The sequence below is a fragment of the Papio anubis genome, chromosome 2, assembly GCF_008728515.1.
Source record: "Papio anubis isolate 15944 chromosome 2, Panubis1.0, whole genome shotgun sequence".
NCBI lineage: Eukaryota > Metazoa > Chordata > Mammalia > Primates > Cercopithecidae > Papio > Papio anubis.
This window is the reverse complement of record NC_044977.1, coordinates 83,583,607-83,602,728: the sequence shown is the minus strand read 5'-3', so window position 1 is coordinate 83,602,728 and position 19,122 is coordinate 83,583,607. Positions and strand designations below refer to the sequence as shown.

Here is a 19,122-nt window from a genome sequence, read left to right as displayed (position 1 = left end):
CTCAACACTGGCTGAAAATCAGAATCACCTGGAAGTTTTTAAAAACTATCAATGCCTTGACTGCCCACTAAATATTTGATTGGTTTGTGGTGAGGCATGAGCATCCTTTGTAGAAGCTCCCCATTTCCAAGAGTGCTAACACACAAAATCTTACTTTTTTAAAAAAAATACAGACAGAGTCTCACTCTGTCGCCCAGGCTGTAGTGCAGTGGTGCGATCTCGGCTCACTACCAACCTCCGCCACCCAGGTTCAAGCAATTCTCTTGCCTCAGCTTCCCAAGTAGCTAGGACTACAGGCGCGCGCCACCACATCCGGCTAAGTTTTTTGTAGTTTTAGTAGAGACAGGGTTTCACCATGTTGGACAGGCTGTTCTTGAACACCTGACCTCAGGTGAGCCACCCACCTTGGCCTCCCAAAGTGCTGGGATTACAGGCGTGAGCCACTGTGCCCGGCCAAAATCTCACTTTTTAAAACTGCCACTTACTGGCCAGGCATGGTGGCTCACGCCTGTAATCCCAGCACTTTGGGAGGCCAAGGTGGGTGGATCACGAGGTCAGGAGATGGAGACCATCCTGGCTAACACAGTGAAACCCTGTGTCTACTAAAAATATAAAAAAATTAGCCGGGCATGGTGGTGTGCGCCTGTAGTCCCAGCTACTTGGGAGGCTGAGGCAGAATGGCGTGAACCCGGGAGGCGGAGCTTGCAGTGAGCCAGATTGTGCCACTGCACTCCAGCCTGGCGGACAGAGTGAGACTCTGTCTCAAACAAACAAACAAAAAAAAACCTGCCACTTACTCAACTACACAAACCTTCATTTCTAAGGAAGAGATTAACCGGATGAGGTTTAAATTTTAGCTTGTATTTATTTCCACATGGTAAACTAACTGTTCTTCACACTGACCATTTAAAAGTCATCGTAAACACTTCAGTCTCCAACTAACTTCAAGGGAAGTTTTAAAAAAAAAAAAAAATGGGAAAGAAACAAAATGGTCCTCCTAACTCAGCAGTGCAGGATCTGTAGTAGAGTATCACTGTGGATGATGTCTAAAACTCCTAAGTCTTACCTTGATGAAGGTACAAACTTCGGAGTTTGTATATCATCTTTGTAAGTAAAAGACACAACTGCATATGGACAAACGTGTCTTGGTCTTCGCCTTAGCTCATCAAAGCCATACTCATAAAAATAATACTAAAAATAAGAAAATGCAAAATTAACTTCTTTTAAAAGGCAAGGTGAAACCTTATATTTATCTGCCTGATTTTTGAGAAATAGAAAACCATATATGCACCTCTGACAAAAAATGTCTTTAAGCTCTGCTTGCCAAATTAACTAAAATAATTAGTACTTTTTATTCGTTTTGTGATATAAAATATTCTGCATCTAAGTGTGTAAGATCCCACAGTATTACTAAGTATTCCAAAAGTTTACTTCTGAAGAGCTGACCACTGGGAGTTTCCTAATAAAAATATTATAAACAGAGCCTAAGCTCGCAGGTCAGCTCAGAATAGCCAATCTAATACAAAAAGCAAAATACTAAGAACACAATCTCAACTAAACCAAACTATGGTTTTGCTATTTCAAAAGAAAAACACACTTGGGCTCCAATTGCAAATAAAGTAGCAAAGGAGATACGGAAAAGAATATGAACATAGGTGACAAAGGTAGCTGACCCTCTTCTCATTACGCATCAGCCTTTTCCCTTCACCTCTTCACCACATTCAGTATAGTACAGTTTTGTAACTTGCAGACTAGTGATTTTCACTTTAAGAATGCCTGAGTTTATGAACACAGTAGTATTGTCCTGCAAAGTCCATTCCCCTGGGAAACCTGATTTCAATAATGTTGTTATTGCTCTAAAAATGCCTGGAGTTTTTTAAAAACATAAGGCCAGTTTGCAAGTCCTTCTGGAAAAGCCAGTAACTATTTTACATGTATACTTCACACCTACCAATACTGCTACTGTCCAGAAGGTAATCAAATGAGTCAGTTCCAACTTACTTTGATGAATATAATTTTTGCTGAAAGCCCACAACAATAGTTCTTAAAATTTTATTTTACATAACTAAAGAAAGAACATTTCCAGGGAAGTTAACATTACTACTTTTCACAAACAGTCCATTTGGTTATAGACATTTTTTTAATGTTAAAAAGAACATGTGCGGTGGCTTACGCCTGTAATCCCGACACTTTGGGAGGCTGAGGCAGGTGGAATCACCTGAGCTCAGGAGTTTGAGACCAGCCTGGCCAACATGGTGAAACCCTGTCTCTACTAAAAAAATACAAGAAATTAGCTAGGTGAGGTGGCAGGTGCCTATAATCCCAGCTACTCGGAAGGTTAAGGCAGGCGAATCACTTGAACCTTGGGGGCGGAGGTTGCAGTGAGCCAAGATCACGCCACCACACTCCAAACTGGACAACAGAGCGAGACTCTGTCTCAAAATAAAATAACAAAATACTAAAATAAAAAAAAACAAGAATAGTGAGGCCGAAGTGGGAAGATCACTTGAGCCCAGGAGTTCTAGACCAGTCTGGGCAAAACAGTGACACCCCCATTTCTATTTAAACAAACACAAAAACAAAAAAACCATTGCTTTATAGTCAAACCTCATATAAAAACTTAACACTCAAGTTCATCAAATGTTACTTTTATGTGTGGTTTATTGTATGTCAATTATACTTGAATAAGGCTTTAAAAATAAGTCTAGGTTTGCATCTTTAAAAATGTTAATAAAGATAGAAAATATCTATCAAGTAAATCAATAGTACGAAATGTTATGACTTAAGATATTTCAAGGGATTTCAACTTTACCTTGAAAGATGAGTAATATCGTATTAGGCAGGAGACCTTTCTAGGCCAGGAAATGCCAAGGTTTCAAAACGAAGTAAGATGTGTTGAGGGCAATGATCATACAAAAACCAGGCCACAGTCTACCGGCAGGAAGAGCTAGACTAGGCAGTCTATAAATATTACCCTGTAACCTTGAAGAGCCACTGTATGTTTCTGAGACATCTCAGAAAACACTGAACAAACAGCAGCAACAGACACTGGAGTCTGGAAGTGATATGCAGAAACCAGAGTCTAGACTGGTGTGGGGACAGAGAGAACTGAAAGGGAGACATTTTAAAGGATTTGTTAACAAACAGATATGCGGTCATAAAATTACAACAGATCCTGGTACCTACCTGAGTAAGCTCATAGGCTCTGTAAGCCAAAAGTGATGTAATTCGATTGGCATTCTTCGACACGTGACATTCATGCTTTGGTGTGGGGTCCAAAGCACTTTTATTTAACATAGATTCCAAACTTTTTACACCCATGGGGTCATATATACTCTTTATTTTACCCTAAAATAGAGAAAACCTTTTAAGTGTCTACCTAAACCTAATTGTTGACTATATAACATTAATATTATGAAATACTTCTTTGAATATAGATCAACTATACCAACCATTTTTTCCCTTCAATATCTCACAGAACAGGTGGGCGCCAAGGCAGGCGGATCACCTGGAGTCAGGAGTTTGAGACTAGCCTGGCCAACATGACGAAACTCTGTCTCTACTAAAAATACAAAAATTAGCAGCGCATGGTGGTGCACACCTGTAATCCCAGCTACTCAGGAGGCTATGGCAGGCAGAACTGCTTGAACCTGGGAGGCGGAGGTTGCAGTGAGCTGGGATTGTGCCACTGCACTCCAGCCTGGGTGACAGAGTGAGACTCCGTCTCCAAAAAATAAATAAAATAATATCTCACAGAACACTTTTACCAAATTTGAAGGAGTAAGAAAAAGTTAATCACTAAAAAAAATCAATTGAACTTGTTTAATAACAAGTAAATATAAACTCCATTCATAATACTCTCCACTAACATAAATTATATTACCAACATATTACTCTCTACATTCCTTTCTTTGGAAAGGAAAACAAACTCTTAAGAATGGTTAGCTTAGATCAAAGATGGCAAACAGGCCGGGCACAGTGGCTCACGCCTGTAATCCCAGCACTTTGGGAGGCCAAGGCGGGTGGGATCACGATGTCAGGAAATCAAGACCATCCTGGCTAACACAGTGAAACCCCATCTCTACTGAAAATACAAAAAATTAACCAGGCGTGGTGGCGGGCACCTGTAGTCCCAGCTACTAGGGAGGCTGAGGCAGGAGAATGGCATGAACCCAGGAGGCAGAGCTTGTAGTACGCCACGATGGTGCCACTGCACTCCATCCAGCCTGGGCGACAGAGCGAGACTCCGTCTCACAAAACAAAAAACAACACACACACAAAAAAGATGGCAAATAAACCATTTTCAAAAGAATCTTTAACTACCAAACACTAGCAAGCATGAACTTTTAAACAATCTTCTAAAGACTTAGCATCATCTAAAAATTAAAATCCAAATCAAGTGTAGTTTTTCATCTATGAAATGTGTAAGTTTAAATTACCTTCATTATTTTAAAAATAACAACATCACCCATTGCCCCCGTGTCCAAAGGATTCGCTTGTAATAAATCAGCATACCTAGAAAGATAGACACCTAGAAAAGCGGGAAAAATTAAGGAAACTGATTATATTTTTCAAAATCACTAGCACTAAAGACATTTTTAAAAAGCTATCCTTGATCAATTTGAAGTGTGCAGAAAGTCAGAAACAAAAGATAAAACTGATCTTACATTTCAGAACCTATGAGTAGTCTCTTTTTCTGGAAACATAATAAAGCATGAATTTAATAACAACTGCAGTGAAATTACATGAGATAATACATTTTTAGACAGTAACTTAATAATAGATATTTATATTTAAAAAGAAAAAAAGATTACCCATGGAAGGACTGCCAAGAATTGTTATTTTGGACTGACCCACATGTAATCCTTTTTCACATATGCTTTGAACCTAAATTAAAAAAAAATTACTTCATCTTGCAGTCATAATAACATTTAAAACATGAAAAAATAATTTTATAAACTTGTTTTAAATAAAAACAAAGCTTCTAAACTACATATCATTCTAAATCACAGAAAAGTTATATATTTGCCACTTTATAAATATTAATGTAAAACTGACTTACGCTTCTCAAAGTAACCATATCTAGAATCCATTTTTCTTTAACTTTTTTAGAGACGGGGTCTCCGTCTGCCCCCTAGGCCGGAGTGCAGTGGCATGACCTTGAACTCCTTGGCTCAAGTGATTCTCCCACCTCAACCTCCGGAGTAACTAGGCCTACAAATGCGTGCCACCATGCCTGACTAGTTTTCAATCATTTTTCTTTATGCCAGGGGTGACAGATAACTCTTAACTCCTGCCACTCAATATATATAACCATTACTTTTCAAAGAGAATTAGAAACAGCAAAATATTATTCCACCTAAATATCTTCAATTAAAAGGGGAAAAAACAGACCAGACACAGTGGCTCACGCCTGTAATAATAGCACTTTGGGAGGCCAAGGCAGGCAGATCACTCGAGGTCAGGAGTTCAAGACCAGCCTGGCCAACATGGGGAAACCCCAACTCTACTAAAAACACACAAAAAAATTAACCAGGTGCAGTGGCGCATCCTATAATCCCATCCTATAATCGGGAGGTTGAGGCACAAGAGTCACTTGTACCTGGGAGAAGGAGGCTGCAGTGAGTGAGCCGAGATCACACCTCCAGCCTGAGCTGCTGGACAGAGTGAGACTCCATCTCAAAAAAAAAAAAAAAAGGAAAAATGGTTCCAGCCACACATAATCAACAATATAGAAGATAATCTCACATATAATCAACAATATAGAAGACAATCTTTTTAATAAAGAGAAAAGGCCGGGGGTGGTGGCTCACACCTGTAATCCCAGCACTTTGGGAGGCTGAGGTGGATGGATCACGAGGTTAGAAGTTCAAGAGCAGCCTGGCCAACATGGTGATACCCCATCTCTACTAAAAATACAAAAATCAGCCAGGCCTCATGGGGTATATCTGTAACCCCAGCTACTTGGGAGGCTGAGGAAGGAGAATCGCTTGAACTCAGGAGACAGAAGTTACAGTGAGCCAAGATCACGCCACTGTATTCCAGGCTGGGTAACAGAGCAAGACTCCATCTCAGAAAAAAAAATAAAGAGAAAAGTATTATTATCAAGCACATTCTAGGGTAAGAAAATAGGACTGGTCAGAGAAAAAACTGAGTACATTTGAAAAACAAATTACAAACAATAAACATTTTGCCCCCTTAAATCATGCATTTCACTTATATTTCAAAGAAAGTCTATAATTGTCAAGTATATTGTTGAATAATCACAAAATTAGTAACTTACAATGGAAACAATCTCAAATTGTTTTTTATAAAATGCATTAACTCACCTGGTATCGATCAACCATCAGAAATGCATAGGATTCTGAAAGTTCCTTATCTAAGCGACCATCAAACTTCAGTTCTCTTCGCTTTTCTGTAAACTAAATGAAATTAAATCTATAACAACGCCTTAGCATGTGATTATGTTTTTCAAGCTACAAGTTTTATTTTTTTCCCCCGAGAAATCTCATACCTTCCAAAATAAAAAAAAAAATCTCTATCTCTCTATACTCTCTGTCCTTCAGTTTTTCCCCTATTTTAACTGGCTCTTTATATAGATTAATATAGTCAAACATCTAATGCTCATCAATCTTTAAATTTCTCTTTTAATTTTTTTTTCTTTTTTTTTTTTTGAGATGGAGTCTCGCTCTGCCGCCCAGGCTGGAGGTGCAGTGGCCGATCTCGGCTCACTGCAAGCTCCGCCTCCCAGGTTCACGCCATTCTCCTGCCTCAGCCTCCCGATTAGCTGGGACTACAGGCACCACCACACTCGGCTAATTTCTTGTGTTTTTTTTAGTAGAGACAGGGTTTCACCATGTTAGCCAGGATGGTCTCGATCTCCTGACCTTGTGATCCGCCCGCCTTGGCCTCCCAAATCACTGGGATTACAGGCATAAGCCACCGCGCCCGGCCTAATTTCTCTTATAATTTTACCACATTACAACTCTCCCACAGATTATAAATTAATGCTTTAGTTATCTTTGTATCTCCCATTTACTTAACATGGTACACTGCATCCAATAGGTGGTTTAATAAATCTGAATGACCAACTTCTAGACTATAAACTCAATTAGGACAAGAAAAATGCTTCTTTTCTCTGTACTGTATTCTCAATGCCAAGCACATAAGATGTGCTCCATAAATATTTACAGGATGGAAGAGTGATTTCATCTTAGTCGTCAGAACTGTAAGTTATCCTAAACTGCTGGCTTTCCTATCTATAAAACAGATATACATTTAAAATATAAAATATCTAACATTTTATATTCAGGCTATTACTGCTCTTCAATAACATAACTAATGAATCTTCAGACTAAATTTTCACATAAAATTAACAAATAATCGCTATCATACCATGAAGCCACATCAATTCAAACTACTAAGATTTTAATTTTCTCCGGGATTCAGTAACACTAGTGCCCTTTAGGGAACCTTTCAAAATTAAATCCTGGTATCCCTTGGTTAATCAACTTGCAAAAACAAAAAATTCATATTTCAGGCCCATCAGAAAGCATTATGCATCAAATATTTCGAAACATCTACACATGGCTTTTCCTAAATCAAAACTCAAATATTCTAATTTGTACAGGAAACTTAAGTTCACTAACATGCTTAATTGTTCCTCTTTGTTTGAACTTTTTCACTAAGAATATCCACTAATGATAAAATCATCATATAGCCACCAGGCAATAATTGTGGAAAAAATTAAGCATGTTCTAAAAACGAATACACCCACATATTTGATTTCATTAATTACCTTCCAATTTAGGCATTTAATTAACATGTACAATACTCAAAAAGAGCAAAAAGCCCTACGAATTCAGTTTATTTATTTACTTATTTATCTGAGACAGAGTTCTTGTTCTATCACCCAAGCTTGAGTGCAGTGGCACAGTCTCGGCTCACTGAAACCTCATGGGTTCAAGCAATTCTTGTGCCTCAGCCTCTCAAAAAGCTGAATTACAGGCATGTGCCACCATGCCTAGCTAATTATTATAGAGTCAGGTTTCGCTACATTGGACAGGCTGGTCTCAAACTCCTGGCCTCAAGCAACCTGTCCGCCTGAGCCTCCCAAAGTGCTGGGATTACAGGCATGAGCCACAATGCTCAGTTGAATTTACAATTAAACCACTAGCTAGTAAGCTATCGCTATACTTAAGATTTTCAGTTAAAAAGTTATTTTACACAACTGCTATTAATAACAATTTAACATAGCAGATAAATGTAATGCTACAGCAACATTTGGTGGGAAAAAGAGATGTCATTTAAAACTTGTTTTCCCAATTAGGCAGGCATGGTGGCACATGCCTGTAATCCTAGCTACTCTGGAGGCCGAGGCAGAATTGCTTGAACTGGGGAGGCGGAGGTTGCAGTAAGCGGAGATCGCGCCACTGCACTCCAGCATGGGCAACAAGAGTGAAACTCCATCTCAAAAAAAAAAAAAAAAACTTGTTTTCCCTTTGTAATTTGGTTTTCCTAAAAATTTTAGTATTTCTAGAGAAAATTTTTTTCCCAGGCTGTTAACTGGTTCTGAAAACAATCTTACAGTAAGTATAATTTAAAACATACCTCCTTTTCCAAAAGCTCATTGTGTATCAAGCAAGCACGTCTGTAGTTAAAATTTGTTACTGAGGTTGGTTCAAGGTAAGAAGAATGAAGAATATTTACAACATCTTCAAATTCTCGAGAGCCTGGAGTTAATGGCTGGAAAAGTGCTAAAATAAAAAAAAAAAAAACATTTAAAATGTTTAACATTACTCCATCTTAAATATAGCTTCTTATATTTCTGTGGGCTAATGTAACCTTAAACACGAAAAAAGGCATGAAGGCTATCTTACTTTGTGATATGCAAAAGAGATACTAACTCATTGAAAAAAATGTAAAACTAGTTGCCTACATATACCAGTTCCTTCAACAATGAGGATCTGGCATTACATACACAGACAAGGAAGTTGCAACTTTGCCAACTTAGGCATGCTACATCAGGCAACCTAAATTGCTTAAAGACTCTTATAAGAATCTGTGTTTATACTCAACTTGTCTCAGCTCCTATTTTATGTTACACTGAAGTATGTCTCAGATTGTGTATTTCCGCAAACTAAATACCTATATCATATATGACAGCATAAAAACATTTAAGACATTATGTGAAGTAACAAATTATATGCTGTTACTGACACACTGGTCTTTTAAAAAAAAGGCTTGGTGGCTCATGATTGTAATTCCAGCTCTTTGGGAGGCCAAGGCAGCAAGACTGCTTGAGCTCAGGAGTTCGAGAGCAGCCTGGGCGACATAGTGAGACTCTGTCTTCACAAACCATTAAAAAAAAAAAAAAATCAGCCAGGCATGGTGGTGCATGCCTGTAGTCCCAGCTACTTAGGAGGCTGAGGCAGGAGGATCCTTTGAGCCCAGGAGTTCAAGGATGCAGTGAGCCATGTTCATGCCACTGCACTCCAGCCTGGGAGACAGAGCAAGACCCTGTCTCAAAAATAAAAATAAAAAATAAAATGCTGCACTCACGTGGCTTCTTGTATAATCCATAAAAAGTAGTAGAACATTTATTATGACAACTTAGTAAAATGAAAACATGTCAGGCTTTGGAGTCAAACCTGGACACAAATACCAAACCCAGCATTACTGGCTTGGAATAAGATGCACGTAAATAAATTACTTATATAGCTCAGCTCTCTCATATATAAAACAGCAAACTCCAGCAGCCCTAATAACCACTATATGCCACACGCCATACATAAGACAACACGTGGAAAAAGCTCTAAACATAGCATCCAACACATAGTAGGATATTAAGGTTATTTTTTTGTTTTTGAGACGGAGTCTTGCTCTGTCACCCAGGCTGGAGCGCTGTGGTGCAATCCCGGCTCACTGTAAACTCCACCCCCTGGGTTCACACCATTCTCCTGCCTCAGCCTCCCGAGTAGCTGGGACTACAGGCACCCGCCACCACGCCCAGCTAATTTTTTTTTTTTTTTTTGTATTTTTAGTAGAGATGGGGTCTCACAGTGTTAGCCAGAATGGTCTCAACCCCATGACCTCGTGATCCGCCTGCCTCAGCCTCCCAAAGTGCTAGGATTACAGGCATGAACCACCGTGCCTGGCCAGGACATTAAATTTTTATTCTCCACATCCCCAACCATTCTACATCCTGAATTTTTTTTTTTTTTTTTGAGATGGAGTTTTGCTCGTCACCCAGGCTAGAGTGCAGTGGCGCGATCTCAGTTAACTGCAACCTCCGTGCCTCCCAGGTTCAAGTGATTCTCCTGCCTCAGCCTCCCAAGTAGCTGGGATTACAGACACCTGCTACCACGCCCAGCTAATTTTTAGATTTTTAGTAGATATGGGGTTTCACCATGTTGGCCAGGCTGGTCTCAAACTCCTGACCTCAGGTAATCCACCTGCCTCAGCCGCCCTAAGTGTTGGGATTACGGGCGTGAGCCACTGCACCCGGCCCCCACTTAATTTTTAAAGTATTTAAGTCAAATATCCAATTAGTTCTTGAGAATTACTGGTCTATTAACCTCGAATTTCCATCTTATGCACAAAATACTTTAATTTACTAATACAAGTCTATACATATATGTATTTCCCCAAATCAAAAAGGAACCACTTTTCATGTAGAGAGAACTACTCATAGAAACTATGTTATTCTCTATTACCTTAATTTCTTTCAAGACACTATTTAATAAGGGTTAACAAATGTCATAGTCAAAACAGGTCACTACTGAAAACATAATGTTCCACTTTTACATACTCCTAAAGGTGACAGATGCAGCGAACTTTTGTCTTTTCTATACATGATTATTAGACTTTAAAGGACATGTCAAATGACAGAGCCATTCATCCATTCATTTACCAACCATGTCTGTATTACAGAAGTGACTGTAAAAACACAGTTTTCAATGGCACAATGTGTACAAACAAATGGTTACCACTATTTTGGAACTGCACACTAAAAAAATAGACAACACAGTTATAGTTATGCAACTAATAAACAGGAGTAAGCTCAAACAAGTACTCAAACAGAACAAGACTACTCAACACAAAGTGTACTGTAATCAAACTTGTAGCAGACGAATATGTTCAGTAACCTATTGATTGTAAGCTCCATGAGAGCAGGAACTGTATCTGCCTTGCTCATTACTCATCTTTCCTGTATTCCAGTAGCTAGACCTGTGAGTGCTAGCCCTAAAAATATTGAACAGTCAAGTGAAGAAAATGAGAAATTTTGTCAAGTTTTAAAAATGGTAACAATATATTCTACTACTAAATGACTGTTATTTAAAATTAAGACTCATTCGCAAATTCAACAATTCAGTAACATACAAAACACAAATGAAAGCTCAGAAGAGGGTAGGAGGCATACATTGTCTTCATTCAAACCTGTGTTACGGAATGTAGGACAAAAACATCTTATCTTTATGATGACTGTCCCCAATTAAACTGTGAAAAACTTGGCAAGGAACGCAGCATATGGAGGTCTTTATAGCTTTCACATCTAAAGTGGGCCAAGCATGATTGTAAAAGCTGGGTTAAATTTACACAATTTTGTTTCTAAACAAAATGACTTCGGATATCTAAAATTTACACAAAAAAAGGTATCACATGGCTGCCAATTTCTATGAAATTTTATAGTCTACATAGATTTTCATTAGTTAAGCTACCCAATACAATTTATACCATTAATCTAACCATAAGTAAAAAATTAGTCAAATCATAAATCTGCATAAAAGCTCACATCCAAATTATTCTCAAAGTACTTAACATTTCCAGTTCACTCTAAAGCAATGTCCAAGTCATGTCCAATGTACTAAAAATGACAGCTGACAGGAAAAAAATTTTTTTAATGCAAAGAAAAAAGCATTTTAGCTCTAACAATAAATATCTGTATCCTAATGATTTTGTTTTGTAAATGCCTCAGTGGCTTCGTGAGGCCAGTTATAATTTCTCATTTTTTCTGGTGATAATTTCTAAAGTAATAAAATTACCCTGCAACTATTTTTAAGGATTTCAAGTCAATTTGCTGGTAATAGCAGTTCAGAAAATTTATTAAGTTCATCTTCTGAATGTACATTCTCTGGTAGTCTATTTTGTCCTCAGAGGTCGTTTAACACTACATGTATCTTGATCAATGTGTCTTGTCACTCCTTTTAAAGAAAATACTTAAGTCAAAAATCTCAATTATGGGTCACTATTTGAGGTAGTAATAATAAACAACCCTGTGTCTATCCAAACAGGGAAAGCATTATATATATGAACCATCCATTTCACTCAGGGAACTCAGTATTCAACATACTGTTCTCTAGATTATGACAGTTACTGTCTAACCATTAGTGGTTAAGTATCACCTTCAATACTGTACTAAGAGCTTTACATATATCATTTCAATCATCCAAACTATGCTATGAAGTTCAACATGCCCATTTCTCAGTTGAAACTGGGACAAGTAGCCTTTGAGTTGGCCCAAGGTTACAGGATTAACGAATGGATCAAGCTGCTGGGATTCAAATTCAAGTGATCAGGCTACCTATCTTGTATCCTGAAATATACGACGTGCGTGTGTGTGGTAATATTAGACGTACAATATCCAATCATGTCAAGAGCTGGAAAAATGACTATTTCCTCATTTTATAGACCATAAATCATATAGAACACTTAGGCACAGGAAGTTGGCTATAAAAGAACAAAGAATTTGGTTCTAATACTGCTCTTTCTACCCTCATATCCTTTCTCAAATCTCTTAATTTTTTCTGATTTTAATCTTCCTCTAGAAATAACAGGGCCAAGAGTTGTAACGCCCTTTGTTTTATAAAGGTTAACAGCAGTAGCAATAGAGGCTCTTTCACACATTAAGAAATGTGTAATTTTGCTTATTTAATGGATTTCCATTAAATGCCTGTCAGAAAAACAGCTGAGTTGATTACTGATCATACTAGGTTTCCCTATTGACAAACTAATTATAGATGTATTTTACGAGACTGAAGAGCACAGATTTAGAAGGGCACTTGGAGATTTATAATTTAAATGAGGAAACTGACAGTAACATAGAATGTGAACTGGAATTCAAATTTCCTGACTCTTAGCCATACTATCATCAAATATTTTTTATTAGTAGCATCATATAAAACATACTCAAATTTTTTTTTTTTTTTTTTTTGAGATGGAGTCCCGCACTGTTGCCCGGGCTGGAGTGCAGTGGCACAATCTCAGCTCACTGCAACCTCCACCTTCTGGGTTCAAGTGATTCTCCTGCCTCAGCCTCCTGAGTAACTGGGATTTCAGGAGCCCACCACCAGGCCCGGCTAATTTTTTGTATTTTTAGGAGAGACGGGGTTTTACCACGTTGGCCAGGCTGGTCTCAAACTCCTGACCTCGTGATTCGCCCACCTTGGCTTCTCAAAGTGCTGGGATTACAGACATGATCCACCATGCCTGGCCCACACTCAAGATTTGAAGGTTATATTTATAAAGGCAGTCAGCATAGATGTATAATTTAAATCATCAAACAGCTTTGTTCCTTAATCAAAAGAACATCTTCATCAGTTAGTTTTACCAATTTGGTGTTAAGACAGATCTTTTTGTATTATGTATATATGAATCGCAAAAAATATTATCGTATATACGTAAATTTTAAAAAGCTAAACTTAAAAGATGGACCATTCCTATCAAAACATACAAATGGGGCTGGGCATGGTGGCTCATGCCTATAATCCCGGCACTTTGGGAGGCCAAGAAGGGCGGATCACTTCAGGTCAGGAGTTCGAGACCAGCCTGGCCAACATGATGAAATCCCGTCTCTAAAAAGAATACAAAAATTAGCTGGGCACGGTGGCACACGCCTGTAACCGAGCTACTCGGAGGAGGCTGAGGAAAGAGAATCCTTTGAACCTAGGAGGCGGAGGCTGCAGTGAGCCGGGATTGCAACACTGCATGCCAGCCTGGACGACAGAGACTCTGCCTCCAGGAAAAAAAAAAAAACAACAACAAATGGGTAGTATGAGGTATAAATAAACAATTGTCTGATTTAAAGTAACTAATTCATGGAAGATGACGAAATAATTAGCAAGAGGAGGCTAGCGATCTGAAATTTTCTCTGAATTCATAGCTGATGTCTAATGATTATAATACAACCACTCTCCATCCATTTCTTCTTCACAGTAAGGTCTTTTTTTAAAATCACTTTTCTTCAGTCTAAAAAAAATTACCACAGACAATACTTTAGGAGTGGGTACTTCATCTCTAAATCAACAAGGTTGAACATAGCGTACAATTAGAAATGAATATGTTGGCAGGAATCAAGAGAATACAAATACGAAACAATGTTTTTTGCACTGAGGATAGGTCAAAGTAAATTTTACCTCGATTACTTTGCTATTATGTATGGAGAGACCTATTGTTCTCAGAACCCACTCATCCATATACAACTAATGAAATACCACGGAAATTTCCTTAAGAATGAAACTTGGCTCCAATGGCTTCCAACACGCAAGTGCAAATTTTGTGTGGGAAGATGGAGGTTAGCAGAATTAGCCATTACTTCTGGACTAAACCAGTATGGAAACCTAGTGCATGAGAGCAATTAATTTTTGAGACTCCCTTGGACCCTACAAAAACATTAACCAATAAACATTTTCCAGATAGTCAATCATCACTACTCCATTTCCCAAGAACTTTGGAGGGAAAAATTACATCAAATGCAATTACCAATTTTAATTTACTTTTTATGACTTACTAGATTTAAAGGCGGTGATAGTGAAACATCTACCAACAAAATGCAATTCTACAATTTGGTTAAATATAAGAATCATGCCTCAGCCAATAAATAATATAACATACATCAAAAACAGTAAAATGTATACCTTTCCAGTCAAAGAGGCACTTAATCTGTCAGTAACAATCAAATGTTGATAGTGAACATAATCTCTGAATGTCAAAATTCCCCAAGGACGAAAACATATTAAGTATTTCTATATTTAATAGGTGGATAAAAACAGTTTTTGTTACTAACAGGTCAGATCAAAAGCAGCTAACTTAAAACCTTAGATTATTCAAACTGGGTAGCAAGATTTTTCTTTTTTATAGTAGTAAAAGTACTCTACACCTATCTTCAAATTCCAGCTCCACCACTTATTAGTTGTGTCATCTGGGGCAAGTTACCTAACTTCTCAGTACTTTAGTCTCATCTGTAAAATGGGAATAGTACCTACCACAAAACACTGTTGAGATTTAGTCAATGTATGTAAATTGCTTAGAACAATGCCCACAACTTATTAGGCACTATACAAGTGTTTGCCAATATTATTACTCAATTACAATGGCAGTTATTTTGGATGTCATACTATTGGCAAGACCAAAGAAAGAACTTTGAGTCAACAAGTTATACTTCCATAGTAATAACCTTTAAGTTATTAAAATATTTAAGTACTAATCTTAAATTTCACTGGAAAAGCACAGTCACAAGAAAAGGTCTGCCGTATTAAAACATGAATGCAACAGAACCTTTGATACTGAAAAGTTCAAGCAGACATACCTACTGAAAACCATCTAATATTCTTGATTAAAAGACTCAGATGACCACAACTAGTAATACCTAGCCAAATCCTATACAAAGTGGTATCTTTACCTTTAGAGCCTTCCAAGAGATGGTGTTGCGATGAAGAGTATGAAGAGTAAAACTAGCAGCACCTGTACTGTTTATGATGAATTTTTTTTTTTAAATAAAGTTGAATTTATGTATTGAATTCTATCACCAACTACTAACTTCTCTCAGCTTGAACAAGATAAAATTCACGGTGGTAAAATAGCTGCTTATTTAATTTTTTAAAGTTCTATTTAAATCGCTATTTTAGCTATTTTACTATTTGAACAGCTGGTGTTCAGGGTATAAATAATTACACAAGTTAAAAATTGCTCATTTTCACTAATCATGAAAAAGCCCACTGCGATATATTTTCCTCACAACTTTTGTCTCTCAAGTAAAAATGGAAAATACAAGTTTTACCCAAGAGGTACAAGACTATGGGGGACAACAGCAAGGTTTGTATTTCCTAATCCCTCAATTATTTCCACTTTTAGTGTGTTCAACTGAAGTCTATTTTACAACAATCTCTGGGTTTTATTTAAAAAACACACAAACACAGTGCCTTTCCAGTTCCTACTGCCTTCCCACATTTCAAACAAAATTTTAAGTTTCTAGGCCAATTTTCTGGTCCTAACAGTTAAAAAAATATATATATCGTGGTTTGTCCATATTCTTAGGCACTTAAACCTTAAAAAAAAAAGACTCCAACCGACTTTTATCAAGCTGTGAAGAAAAAAATAGTTCCACCTCCTACCTCATAACCAGAGCCCATTTGAATGTACTTCTAACCTATTCTCTACCAACTGATTACACTGGGAACTTTTCTCATATAGACTATAATCATACATCTCAAATCTTAACTAAATACACCAAAAAAACTGACAGTCTTGACCTTTAAAAGTATCTTTCTGAACCCTAAACTACATTAACTCAAAAGATATTTCTAGAAACATTCCTCATGCTAACTTCCAAAGGTTAACTTCATCTTTGTCAACACGGTTTCTCACACCAAGTATTTTCTTGGCTTTGCCATTCAAACAGAAATGAACTTTATTTGTACTTTCCCAATAGAAGGCTCAAACAATTCCAGTAGTGCAAATGGAACTGGTGATGCTTATGGAAAGTCAGTGTAAGGCTACAGCCAAGATTCTATAATCAAATAAATGGAAAAGCTTTCTATACGGGAAAAAACCAAATCCTATTATTTTCCAAAGTAAATAATGAAAACCTAACCACACAGTAGGGCAAAAAGGAAGTTGTCTAAATCCAGAATATCCAAAATTTACTGGATAGTTAAAAAATTATACCCCAATAACAAAAAACAATACTAATTTTTATGTCCATTAGGAATTCTGACTCCATATTAACAATATGGCATTAAGATTTTTTAAAGGCACAAGTAATTAATGTAACTGTTTCCATATGGGTTTCAAAAACTAAGACTAGACTTTTTTCTAATCTGAAGTTCTACCATCCAGAAGACCAACTTGGTGACTCTTGAGGATAAGGTAACTTCTCATTATCTTTTTCCATTGGGAAATTACTGCGCCAAGAACCTACCTTGCCATTCTTTTCAAATATAAGAAAAACAATACTAAATTCAAATTTAAAGAGAGAGAGACCTATTTAACGCTTCAAAAACAAGGGGGAAAAAACTAAATGGAAATGAAGTGTGATGGAAAATAGCAGTGTGCATGGATCACATCTACTAATAGAGATTTCTAAATAAGGGAGGACGCTGACATCAAGCACATTTCAAGTAGACACACAGAGCTGAAGAATTTCCACGGGGAGAAGCACTCATGGTCCTCAGAACATTGGCAATGGCCTTGGAGAAAGCCCCAGAATCCATGGCCACGGGCTATTTCCATAGCGAGACTTCTCAGAAGCATCCTTAGGAGGACACAACAGCTTCTCTGCCTTCGGGGGCTGGGAGGGAGGGGCGCCGAGCACCATCTTTCCTCTCTGGGAGCTGCAGCCTTACGGACAAGCTTCAAACCTGAGCTACTTCCAACTTCCGCGGGGAGGGGCAGCAGGGGAGCGTGGTTCCACCGCTTTCTCTCGCACCAAGCGCGGCAGCTGGGCGGCCGTGGCGGTGAGGGGAGAGGCGGCCGGCGCTGCATGCGTGTTTACGTATCTCAGATGGGTGTGGGAAGAGAAGATAGAAAGGTTCTAATGAAAAGATGGAGGGGAGAGAGAGAGGGGGTTGAGAAGAAGGGGAGGCACCACCTTTCTTTTCTCTGCTCTTCCTGGGGATCTGAAAACTCCTCCTAAGAGGCCTTTCGGGCTCTTCGGGGCCTCTGAGCAGGGCGGCCGCGCCCGCCTCAGAGGAGTCCTGAGGCTGCTCGTGGCTGAAGCTCTGGGCGGCCTCGGCCCCCGCAGTCTCCTCAGGCCCAGCGCCGCCGCCGGGCTCAGCGATGTTGAGGCCGCCGCCGCCGCCGCCATTTTGTGGGGAGGACTCAAGCTCCGGAAGCGCCTGCTTCATCTCGTCGTCTCCGCCGCCGCCACTTTCACAGCTCGCATCCGTCGGCTGCGAGGCCTCCGTCTCCACAGCAGTCGCCATCGCGCCGGCGTAAGGAGCTCTGGGAAGCTTCTGCCCACAAGGTCGACGGGTGTGGGGGGAAGGGGCGGCGGGCCAGCCTCGCCGCCGAACTGCTCTCAGCCCACCCACCCCCTTCCCCCCGTGGTCTCAGGCTGCACTCCGACCCGGCAGCCTCTTGGGGGCCCCGAAGCGGGCACCCCAACTGTGCTGCCCGGCCCTCGGAGCCGCTCCTCGCTCGGGCAGTTCTTCTGCCTTCCCCCGCCACTCAACGTGCGCGCGTCGGGGCCGGGAGGGGGCGGGGCCACCGCGGGCCACTCTACCAATGGGAGCGCGGCACCCGCCTCCGCGAGTGCGGATATGCCGCGCCGGGGGGCGGAGTTTTGAGGCGCCGAGCCCGCCAAAAGGGGCGACTGCCACGCCCGGCGAGGGCCTCGACGCCGCAGCCGTGGCCTGCAGGATGTGTGGGCCCCTGACGATTCTCGGGTTCCTGGCGATGCCGCGCTGGCGATCCTCGGGTTCCCGGGGATCCCCCGCCGCGCTGCAGGCGAGGGAGACGGGCTTGGCCTTGTCTCCGGAGCGCAGGGGTGGCCCATTTGTGGGCAAGAACTTTCCTCAGTGTACGAGTTATCTCGGTCCAAACGAGCTTCAGCGCATGGATGCGGGACGATCTCGGCTTTATGAACTATTTGCATGTGTACAGAGACCTGGAGAGGAAATAAGAGAATGGGCTACGCAATAATAGCCTAAAAGCGTCCGGCCTCTGCGACCTGCTGTTCTCACCGGATCTTGTATCTTTATGATAGATGACTCGCACCCGGCCTTCTCTTTTATCTCAGAGGGTGTGACCCAGTGTCACAGCGCCAGCAAGCACTTTAACCTGAGATCCTCTGATGGTACTTAACAACCTAGTGTTAACAGGATTTGGTTCTGGGGAGTTTGAGAG

At 39.7% G+C, this 19,122-nt stretch overlaps 1 protein-coding gene across 9 annotated transcripts in view; it reads right to left on the bottom strand.

Annotated features, from left to right (window-relative positions):
- Window positions 1–18,457, bottom strand: part of TASOR (transcription activation suppressor) — a 64,021-nt gene extending 45,564 nt beyond the window's left edge. For 5 of the 9 annotated variants that reach the window (XM_031663277.1, XM_017955368.3, XM_031663282.1 and 2 more), the window contains exons 1-7: window positions 17,867–18,457; window positions 8,611–8,756; window positions 6,330–6,422; window positions 4,815–4,887; window positions 4,440–4,531; window positions 3,187–3,348; window positions 1,067–1,191 (exon numbers count right to left, since the gene is read on the bottom strand). In XM_031663277.1, coding sequence (XP_031519137.1) covers window positions 1,067–1,191; window positions 3,187–3,348; window positions 4,440–4,531; window positions 4,815–4,887; window positions 6,330–6,422; window positions 8,611–8,756; window positions 17,867–18,200 — 1,025 coding nt within the window. In that variant the 5' untranslated portion in view covers window positions 18,201–18,457. The remainder of the gene's footprint in view (window positions 1–1,066; window positions 1,192–3,186; window positions 3,349–4,439; window positions 4,532–4,814; window positions 4,888–6,329; window positions 6,423–8,610; window positions 8,757–17,866) is intronic. The other 4 variants (XM_031663281.1, XM_031663279.1, XM_021934300.2 and 1 more) reach the window with 3 other exon arrangements.
- Window positions 18,458–19,122: the final 665 nt, after the last annotated feature.